Source organism: Tachysurus vachellii, chromosome 9, assembly GCF_030014155.1.
Source record: "Tachysurus vachellii isolate PV-2020 chromosome 9, HZAU_Pvac_v1, whole genome shotgun sequence".
Taxonomy (NCBI): domain Eukaryota; kingdom Metazoa; phylum Chordata; class Actinopteri; order Siluriformes; family Bagridae; genus Tachysurus; species Tachysurus vachellii.
This window is the reverse complement of record NC_083468.1, coordinates 27255008-27266663: the sequence shown is the minus strand read 5'-3', so window position 1 is coordinate 27266663 and position 11656 is coordinate 27255008. Positions and strand designations below refer to the sequence as shown.

General features: G+C 41.2%; 2 protein-coding genes across 6 annotated transcripts in view; both read right to left on the bottom strand.

Moving 5' to 3' along the window:
• The window catches only part of myo5aa (myosin VAa), a 59167-nt gene extending 55549 nt beyond the window's left edge, over positions 1 to 3618 (bottom strand). For all 5 annotated transcript variants that reach the window (XM_060878411.1, XM_060878412.1, XM_060878414.1 and 2 more), the window contains exon 1: positions 3416 to 3618. In XM_060878411.1, coding sequence (XP_060734394.1) covers positions 3416 to 3442 — 27 coding nt within the window. In that variant the 5' untranslated portion in view covers positions 3443 to 3618. The remainder of the gene's footprint in view (positions 1 to 3415) is intronic.
• Positions 3619 to 6584: 2966 nt separating this feature from the next.
• arpp19a (cAMP-regulated phosphoprotein 19a) lies at positions 6585 to 10324 on the bottom strand. Its single transcript, XM_060878410.1, has 3 exons — positions 10156 to 10324; positions 8896 to 9018; positions 6585 to 7504 (listed from the first exon to the last, which is right to left on the bottom strand). Exons 1-3 carry the CDS (start codon positions 10207 to 10209, stop codon positions 7331 to 7333), a joined length of 351 nt encoding a protein of 116 aa, XP_060734393.1. The 5' UTR covers positions 10210 to 10324; the 3' UTR covers positions 6585 to 7330.
• Between the last annotated feature and the right edge of the window lie 1332 nt (positions 10325 to 11656).

Here is an 11656-nt window from a genome sequence, read left to right as displayed (position 1 = left end):
CAGGTGCGCTCAATAGTCAGGAAATTACGGTAACTAAAACTTTAGCGCACTGAAGAATCTGTAAACTCGATCAGAAAACCTCATTAAAAGCTGATTTTTGTGCCTGTGGTGAAAAAGTTATAGTTTTTTTGTTCAGCAATTTTATTAAGCAAACAAAAAAAAAAGCGACTGGATCAGACAGTGTGATGTTCGGCGGCTTAACGTTCGCTCCTGCCTTCACGTCGTGTTTCGTTACGTTAATGACAACAGCCTTAAAAAGATATACTTTAGGCCTATAGGTAGTTTACATCACAGCTAGCATTGACGACGTGTAGCTTTGTGGTGTTTACGAGTGTAAAAACGATCAAATTCTTCTAAATAAATCACCGTGTTTTTCATTTCATGTTAGAAAGTGACAAAAACCCTTCAGGAACAAACAAACACGACATTTAGCGAGGTTTAAAATCCAACACTTACTTTAAAGAACATAAAATCCAGGTCCTGGCTCATGGTTAGTGATGTGGGTGTTTCTACCTGACCGGATCCTTTAATCCCACATGAACCACAGACCAACTTATTTCTCAGTTTGTGATAAAACCTTCAGACTCTGATGATGATCTCTGCTCCTCTGTTGCTTTCCCAAGAGCAACAAGATTCCTTCAGCATCACATGAGAGAGGAAATAGAAGAGCTGTTTGTTTAATGAAGCTCTTAAAAGTACAAAACCTCAGTTATTTGTGTCTGAGATGAGAACGGACTCATGTAGGTCACTGCGCTGCTCTCTGATTGGTCATCGGGTGGTGAAGAGTTTTGTAGAACAGCAGCTCTGACTGTATACGTCGTGGTTGCTATAGTAACAGCGTCAGGGCGTCTCCGGTGTCGGGGCTTCGTATCGGTCAGGGCTAACGCAGTACCTCACGGTTTCTCCTGTGTGTTTGGTCTTATTAAGGTGAGAGACGGTGGTGAAGGAAAGATTGTTTATATCGGCTTTAACATACGTGAGAACAGGAACCGGCAGTAAACACGACAATAAACAGGTACGTATAAAGTGTTACTCTTTAATAAACACACATCATGACTGGGAGATGAACTAAAAAACACTCCGTTACACACTACTCACACTTATTGGTTTGCTTCGTTGCTCATTTGCATAAACATCGCTCAATGCCGTCGCATCGTTGGCCCCGCCCACTTCACATCACTGACAGTCGACGGAAATCAGCAGCTGGCCTTCAGAACTAAAGTTGCTCCTGGTGTGAACCTTGGGTTTGTCGTCACGGTAACCTAAAGAACCCGATAAACCCGCTGTTTGCGCTACAGCGACGGCGATGATGTAATGATGATGTCAGAGGATCGTGGAGGATCTGATCCTCTCACCCTGAGGAACTTCGTGATGATGTTGGTTAAGTAACTGAGGCCTGCTTCACTGCATCAATGGAGGATTATTTGGCTGCACACACACACACACACACACACACACACACACACACACAGCAGCGAGTGCTCTTCATAAACCCTATACACACGGAGCACCGGAACCCTGAGGAACTTCATGACGATGTTGGTTAAGTAACTGAGTCCTGCTTCACTGCATCAATGAAGGATTATTTGGCTGCACACACACACACACACACACACACACACACACACACACAAAGCAGCGAGTGTTCTTCATAAACCCTATACACACGGAGCAGGAGAGCATGACCTGAGAGCAAACGACGTCCAGAGAAACGTAACCTTCATCCTCCGTCCAGAATCACAGCCTTTACACAAATGTGTCTGTTATTTTATTTTCACACCATCGTGCACTTTTACTCTCGTTGTCTGGAGCTGTTTTTACAAACGTAGCCTTCGTATAAGATTTAGAACATGTAAAGAACATGCAGTGAACTCCCACAATGCACCACAGCTGTCCATCTGTAAGGCCGCAGAACTCCCCTAATGCACCGTGACCTACATAGCGATGAAGCCGTGCGGTTTGGGACACACCCACGGTGGACCGACAACGGTGTTTACGTGGCCTATATAGTGTATTGGTTTAGGACACGCCCCTTTGAACACAGTGTGTCACTACAACTACACACAGATGATGTAGAGTTCATATGGATCATCATACGGATATAAAGGGTGTTGATAAAGACAGAGGATGAGTGAAGGGATGGCGTGATGAAGCGGAGGTACAGTACGTCACGTTATTTAAATACATCATTTATTTATTTAATAAAAACGACACACTTCTGTTCTGAAGATCTTCGATCACGGCGCTGACACTGGAGACTCCTTACATACGCGTTACATAGACACAACTCTCACATCACAACATTACAGACTGTACACGTTTTTAACGCGGTGATGCGTACAAGTCTCTGTGAATTCGTTGTTACCGTAGAAACCATAAGGTATTAAAATAAACGGATCAGAACACAACAGCACTGAGGTGATAACAGTCAACGTTAGCTAGGTTTACGTGTGAACGCCTACAGAGAGAAGGGATTCGTCCTCTGCCTGGTGGTGGACGCCATATTAAAACTGAGTCACATGACCGACTCGGGGGAAAAAAACTGACACACACTGTGCTGGAGGCACAAAATAACAATACGGCCGAATCTTTCCATCAAAATACAGAAACACAGAAACAAAGACGCAACACAGACTACAGCTAACAGCATTTCCACTAATTAAATGCTAATGTATTAGCTCTCAATCTCTCTCTCTCACACACACACAAACAAACACACACACACACACACTCTCTATCTCTCACACACACACACACACACACACACACACACACACACTCTCTCTCTCTCAAAGGGGGATCTAAAGCTTGAGTGCATTCACAACACAGCAGATGTGAACATGGGGGAGGGGTAAAGGCCTCCTCCTTTCTCTCTCTCCATCACTCCCTGCATCATCATCATCATCATCATCATCATCATATTGCTATCAGTGCAATTAAAGGAACAGAAAAACGATAACAATGAGTTGATCTTCACACACACAGAGGACACGGAGGAGGGATGATGATGATGATGATGATGATGTACATCTCAGCATCAGCATCACAAACACACACACACACGTCATCTTATCTTCAGCATAGGCCTTTATAAACACACACACACACACACACACACACACACACACCTATACATCCTTCATCCACACGATGAGAGACAAAAACCCTTTAAAAGCCCTGCTCACGTTATTTGCGTGTATTTTCTTGTGCTGTTATTTTTGTCCTTTAAATGACACGTCACAAATATCAGCTTTAAATACAATCACACAAGACACTCTGACCTTCTGAAAAACCGCAATCACAACACAGTCATCACATTTACATCTTATTTACAGCTCCACAGCATCAGAAACATCTCCAATAATAAAGCCATAATTAATAAATAAATAAATAAAAAAGCCGCAGAATGAATTACCTTTGTATAGAGTTCAGATGCAGCCATGTCTCTCTCTCTCTCTCTCTCTCTCTCTCTCTCTCTCTGTATAAATCTCAGGTGAACATTAGCGCCTCTTCTTCCTCCTCTTTCTTTTCTGCTCCTCTTCCTCTCAGACCAAACGCCGGGGTGTGAGTTTGACTTTAACGCGCGTTTGTGTTCAGGCAAGAATCAGAGTCTCTCTCTCTCTCTTTCCCTCTGTGTATCTGTGTGTATCTCTCTCTCTCTCTCTCTCTCTCTCTCTCTCTCTCTCTGTGCATGCTGGGTACATGAGAAAATGATTTAGCGCAACCGCGTGGTAACAAGGACACGGCACATCGCCGCCACCTGCTGGTCACACACACACAAATACATATACACACACAGATATACACACACACACAAATACATATACACACAGATATATACATACACACACACACACACACACACAGATATATACACACACACACACACACACAAATACATATACACACAGATATATACATACACACACACACACACAGATATATACACACACACACACACACAAATACATATACACACAGATATATACATACACACACACACACACACACAGATATATATACACACACACACACACACAAATACATATACACACAGATATATACATACACACACACACACACACAGATATACACACACACACAAATACATACACACACACACAAATACATATACACACAGATATATACATACACACACACACACACACAGATATATACACACACACACACACACAAATACATACACACACACACAAATACATATACACACAGATATATACATACACACACGCACACACAAATACATACACACACAGATACACACACACACACACACACACAGACACACACACACAGATATACACACACACATACACACACACAAATACATACACACACAGATACACACACAGATATACACACAAACACACACACACTGCTTTTAATAAATTTATTTTTAATAAGTTGGCGTATTATACTTGTATGTATTGTGATAAATACTATTATTATTATTATTATTATTATTTGTATACAAATGTAAATATTCGTATACAAATAATAATACCTTGTTAATTTTGTATTATTATTAATATCAACGCTCATAAATGCTTTAGTGTGCACTGATTTTCCATAAACAGGCAGACAGAGAGACAGACAGTCAGTCAGACAGACAGACAGAGAGACAGAGAAACAGTCAGTCAGTCAGTCAGACAGACAGAGCGACAGACATACAAGGGGACAGACAGTCAGACAGACAGAGAGACAGACAGACATACAGAGAGACAGACAGAGAGACAGACAGTCAGTCAGTCAGACAGACAGACAGAGCGACAGTCAGTCAGTCAGACAGACAGACAGACAGAGCGACAGTCAGTCAGACAGACAGACAGAGCGACAGTCACAGTCAGACAGACAGACAGACAGTCAGACAGACATACAGAGAGACAGACAGTCAGACAGAGAGACAGTCAGAGAGACAGACAGTCAGACAGACATACAGAGAGACATACAGAGAGACAGTCAGACAGAGAGACAGACAGTCAGACAGACATACAGAGAGACACACAGAGAGACAGACAGTCAGACAGACATACAGAGAGACAGACAGTCAGACAGAGAGACATACAGAGAGACAGACAGTCAGACAGACATACAGAGAGACACACAGAGAGACAGTCAGACAGAGAGACACACAGAGAGACAGACAGATGTGGAGGTTATGAGGTGCTCAGTGTTAGTAGTGAGTGTTTGTTAGGGGATGTGAGTCTGAGAATGTTCTCTGATGTTGAACTTTAGTTGTTGTTCTCAATGTTTTGTGTCCTCTGCCCTTATTCACACTGTCACTTGGTTATAAATAATAACATTAATAATAATTCTGAGAAAATCCTCTTGTTGAGGTACAAAAGTAAGCAGAGCAGAATAAAGTTAGTAATGTAAAATCGTAACCCAGGAGTTCATGTCCATGTTAAATACAAACACAAATATACACAAAATCATGTAAATCGATATTTAATCAGGAGTAAATGTGTATAGTTTATAACAATAAGTTAAACATGTTTGTTGTTGTTGTTTACAGAAGATTCCTCACGTGTTCAGATCGCTAACACGTTTTTACTCTTTTTGCTCTTTACTGGAACAACACAATCCTCCAGTTCATTACGGTTCACCAGATTATTTTTCTAACACGTTTTCTGAAACCATTTAGTGAGCTGAAATGAATATTTAACCGTTTACTGTTATGATGTTATCTTTATGTCTCACACTTCAGCATTAGCATTGCTAAGTTAGCCGTTTCCATGGTGAACAGCAAGACCCCGCGCGTCCGAGCATGCGCGGTTGTTTGCACTGGCTTCTGAAGCTAGCATTGTGTAGCTTGCTTTACTGTATAAAAAAACAACTAACGTTTATATACAGTGAGCAACATTTACATCACATTTATTAATCGTATACTATCACTAACGTCGACTGACTCATGTGTTCAGCATCTCTGTACACAAGCCACTAAATAAACACATGCTGTTAGAGCAAATGATTGACAGCATGATGAGTTGATCACATCTCCGTGTCCTAAGGCTTCTTTTATTTTTTATTCCTCTTACATTACAGCAGCATGTCATTTCCTTTCATTAAAGAACAACAAATCATACGTTTTATTTGTGTATAATTACATTTAATGTTTAACGTGAAAAAGTTTCTGATTCTCAAACCCGTAATAGCAGCCAGCGTTAAACCGCCGTCCCTTCGTTAGCGTATTCTTTTATTTTATCCATGAGGTTAACAAGACAAAAAACAAAGAAAGAGAACCTGATAAACGTCCTGAGAATAAAGTTACAGCTTCTTATCTGACTGTTACGAAGCACCGACACTGGAGACTCCTTCCAGAAACATCTTAAAGATCGACAAGTAGATCGTCTGCTGTAGTCAAATCCCTGTTAACAAGCTGTTACTGTAACATTCGAGTCTATAAACATAAACCTGTGATTTGAGCCTTTGTTGAAAACTAATCAACACCTTCAGACCGACCAGAAGCCAGAAGTCGATGGTGTTGTGGTATAATGTGATTATTAATACACGCATCTTTACACACAATAATAAACACATGAAAGATGGAAAAAAGGCACAGGTTTGCAAAACTATTTTATTTACAAATCGAATGGCACATAAGTGACTGCGGTGGACACACACATGCCCGGATGGAGTTGTAGTGTTTTGCTTCATAAACCCGTGAGAAACCCCTGGGTCTGAAGCCTGTGGAGCGCCGGTCTGCAGCAGGTTGACCGTCAGCCTTCAGGTTCACGATTGCTGCTTTACAACCGTAACATGATTAAGGCTTTTCTTTCGGGTCGGAGGCGACGAGCCGACGGCAGCCGCGTGTGATTAACGTGACCGGCGTCGGCGGTGCGGTCCGGTCGGGCGTGTAAAGCTCAAATGTTAACAGGGAAACAGCTCAAGTACATTACTGTTATCGTTATTAGAGGTCGTATTCGATCGTGAATCATTCGAGCACGCTACTGCGCTAATGTGTAATCTTCGGGAATGGTGCGATTAGAACATAAAACCTTTCTAAAAACCCGTGGTCTCGTCTCTCACAAGCAAATATGTACACGTTCCGTCTACTACTCCTACAGCACAGAGAAATCTTCATACAGGCGTGTTTTTTTTGTTTTTTTTTTAAATATATATATATTTATATATCCCACACTACCCATAATCCAACGCTGGCACCTGCACGGCTCTATTTTCAGTGTATATTATACATTGGAGGTAAAAAGGGAGCGTAAAAGATGAAAGACAAAACAAGGGATGGTGTGTTAATGAGGAAAACGTGAGGGAGAAGAGCGAGCTGTTGGTTTGGTGGAGATGGTGGAGATCAGCCTGCGAGCTTGCTGGCCACCAGTGAGGTTTTCCTCTGCGGCAGATCCTGAGGCGTGGGAATGTGATCGCCGGTGATTTCCGCCTTCTCGGTCTGCGCCGAGGGGAGCTGCTTATTCTTGTTGGTTTTCGCCTTTGCCATGTTGTAGTCACCCGAGTCAAAGTACTTTTGCTGGAGAGAAAGAGAAAGAGGAGAGGTGTGAGATAACGGTGGCAGATCATCTCACGTCACCTGTCAATTACACCATCACCAAGGTTGAGGAGGAATAATGTGCACTCGCAAAGTAACAGACAGTCAGAGCTAGGCGTATTTCCCACAATGCTTTTCTCTTCCGCCCAAAAAAACCCAGACTTTTTGCTCTTCAGTCGTCTCCACTGTCTTTGTGTCTTGGACAACTTCTGACAGAACTGGGTTTTAATTAACATTTAATTACAACACAAATCTGAACAAAACGGTCTAAAGTACGAACTGGATAGGTTTTCCACTCAGTGTTGGATTATTGCTGTGTGGATTAGTGTTCATTCAGCTACAAGAGCATCAGTCAGATCAGACTCTGATGTTAAGGAGACTCCAGTTCATCCCAAAGGTGTTCAGTGGGGTTGAGTCAGGGCTGAGTGCAGGACACTCGAGTTCTTCACTCCAGCCTTGTGTATTCATGGAGCTCTTTTGTGCACAGGAACATTAAGAAGCTGTAAGTGTTTTTGTGGTACCAGTCTGCTGTTATACAACAAGCTGTAAGCCAGAGTCCTGAATCAGCGCATCATAATAATAAAGAATGTTTAAATAGGTCTGGCGTTAGAAAGCACACCATGAGGTTTTAAAGTACGGCTGGTGAGCTGCAGAAAGATTTTAATAACATAACATCTGTGTGCTTTAATAAAAAACACGGAGAGAAAGTGTAATAAACTCAAATATAAACGCGCACACACACGGAGAGAAAGTGTAATAAACTCAAATATAAAACACACACACACGGAGAGAAAGTGTAATAAACTCAAATATAAAACACACACACACGGAGAGAAAGTGTAATAAACTCAAATATAAACACACACATTTTAGCCAAACCAAAATGCCAACAACCACGTCCTGCAGTGGAACATCTGATTTCATACCTTCATTTTTACAGGAAGCTGTATACGAATGACTCAAAAACACACACAGGCGCAAATACACACAAAACCAAGTAGAGACAAAAATAAACTTACAGAGAGTGAGAGACAAACAGACAACAGCAAGAGAGAGTGAGAGAGAAGTGCTGTTTGAGTGTGTGTGTAAGAAAGACAGACAGAGAGAGAGAGACTGAGAGAGAGACAGAGAATGAGAGAGAGAGATACAGAGACAGAAAGAGATACAGAGACAGAGAGAGAGAGAGAGAGAGACAGAGGACAGAGCGATACAGAGACAGACAGAGAAAGAGAGAGATACAGAGAGATACAGAGAGAGAGAGAGAGAGACAGAGAGAGACAAAGACAGAGAGAGAGAGACAGAGAGAGAGAGACAGGGAGAGAGAGACAGGGAGAGAGACACAGGGAGAGAGAGAGAGACAGAGAGATCCTCACTCCTTTCTGCAGTCGTTTCCGGAGCAAGTCTGAGCCTCCGGCTTTGGCTGGCAGGTTCGGATATCTGGCCTTCAGTTTGGCTTCTTCTGCTCTCTCTGGACAAATCACCTCACTGTCCATTTCCTGTTACACAACACACCTCATCAGACACACACACACACACACTCTCCTGCTGCTGTATTACACACCCTTTCCTACTGAAGTCTCCCAGAGTTTACTATAACCTGATAAAAAGCACGAGTTCTGACTAAAGGCTTGTTGTAGAACTGATCACTGATTACTGTTCAATCACAACACGACTCACTGATGTTTATCCCTCATCATTAGCAGGAATCTGAGCGGGAGTTCAACACACAACATTATGTTATTAGATAAAAAAAGCTAAACGACTCAATGTGCGACGAACGGTTCATAATAGAGACAAAGTGCGCAGGAAAACGATGACATTTTATTGCTATCAGGATAACACGAGCTAACCGGCCTAGCTTAGCTAGCAAAGCTAATCTGGCTAATCAGATTTATACACAACCTGACAGCTAGTTAGATAATTATTAATTACACAAAACAACACTTATTTTAATATAACACCACGACAGATGTATAAAGAAAACAATACGTGCTGCTTTCAGTACAAAAACAAGTTAGATTTTTCAAAAGAGCTAAAACGTAGCCAGCTAGCTTTAGCATGACAGCTAACGCGGCAACTTATCAATTAGCTTTATTTTATCTTTTAGTGTAAAACTATATGATGTCTATAGTACGTTTAAGATCAACAATATCAACAATACCGAAGATAAAACACACGAAATCGACTATTATCAGCAATTTATTCGCTAAAACAGCCGTTCGCTAAACACCGGCTGTGTCCCAAATGTGCTAGATGTCGCACATTAGGGTCCCTACGTAGGGCGCGAAAGCCGCTGCTTTACACACTACCTAGTGCACTTTACATGGAGTCCGGCGCCATTTTGGATCGGGCCTGGCTACAAGTTTAGCTGACATTTAGCTAGCATAACAACACGAATAGCTAGAATTCGCAATAAGCAACATTCAAACAAATGTCCTGTTCAGGGTTTGGACATCAATGTGCACGCATTGAACATTTTAAAAAGAAAAACATGACCATTTTGGATGTTTAATATTAAATATAATGTCGAGTATCACTGGTGGTCAAGCTACACTAGCTAGCTAGCTAATAGCATCAATGCTACACGTATGTATTCCCCTTAATGCTTTTCTTTTCCAACACAAAAAACTTACCTTTTGCTCCTCGGTCGTTTCCACTGCCTTTGTATCATCGACTTCTTCTGACATGATTGTGTTTTTTTTTATTTCTATTTAATTACAACACAAGTCAACACAACGCCACGGCTCCGTACAGTGACATTAACGAACGTTACTTTCCGCCCATTGAGATGAACCACCAGATTCAAAAAAGAGCCGATTCTCTGATTCTATCTAATGAAGCAAGGGAGCCGACTCTTTAGATCTTGAGTCGGTTCCAAACAGAGAAATTTATTTTAAGACATTATTCACAGAATATTCTGCTATTAGGCAATCCGTGTATTTGTATAATATTAATATTTGTATAATAAACATTTTTATAGTATATTTCTTAAAGCTGCTTTGAGACAATGTCCATTGTTAAAATCGCAATACAAATAAAATGGAATGAAAATTGAAAAAACTGAATTCAATATTTTTATTTTTTTTTCTATGTATGCCCCTGGTGTGTCTATAAAACATAATTATTAAAAAAAACCATAACATTTATTTTATTTGTTTATTTTTATTCCTTTACCTTCATCTTCTTCTTAATATTATTACTGTATTGTCCTTTAGCAGAACTTTTTCTATATTTTCTGGTGATCACAATATAAATTCATTCATTCATTCATTCATCTTCTACCGCTTATCCGAACTACCTCGGGTCACGGGGAGCCTGTGCCTATCTCAGGCGTCCTCGGGCATCAAGGCAGGATACACCCTGGACGGAGTGCCAACCCATCACAGGGCACACACACACACTCTCATTCACTCACACAATCACACACTACAGACAATTTTCCAGAGATGCCAATCAACCTACCATGCATATCTTTGGACCGGGGGAGGAAACCGGAGTACCCGGAGGAAACCCCCGAGGCACGGGGAGAACATGCAAACTCCACACACACAAGGCGGAGGCGGGAATCGAACCCCCAACCCTGGAGGTGTGAGGCAAACGTGCTAACCACTAAGGCACCCCCCCATTATAAATTGTAGTATCCAAATTTATAGTTACAGATGCAACATTTTTTTCACATATCTTTTAAGATCAGTGCTTGAGTCTATTCTTCATTTTCATTTATTTATAGCAGTTATTTAATAAGATGAAAAAAACAAATGCCCTCATTTTTCACCGTTTACATTTTTTACATATTTATTTATTGTTATCCGGTGCTGCAGGTTTTAAATCAAAATAGTGTTGAGGAAGAAGAATCGACTCTATTATTTTAGTTCATTTTAGATCCATGAGTCAAGACACACATGCATGCACATACAGAATGACTCACTCACACTCACTCACACATGGTGAACATGGTGACTACACATTCATAATGATTCATAATATTGTTTTTCTGTAGAAACACACACACACACACACACACACACACACACACACGAGGATGTTTTACATCTAACATAATAATGCAGTGTTAATGTGCAGAGAAAACTGAGGTGTGTTAGAGTAGGTGAAACAGTGCGTACACCATCGTCT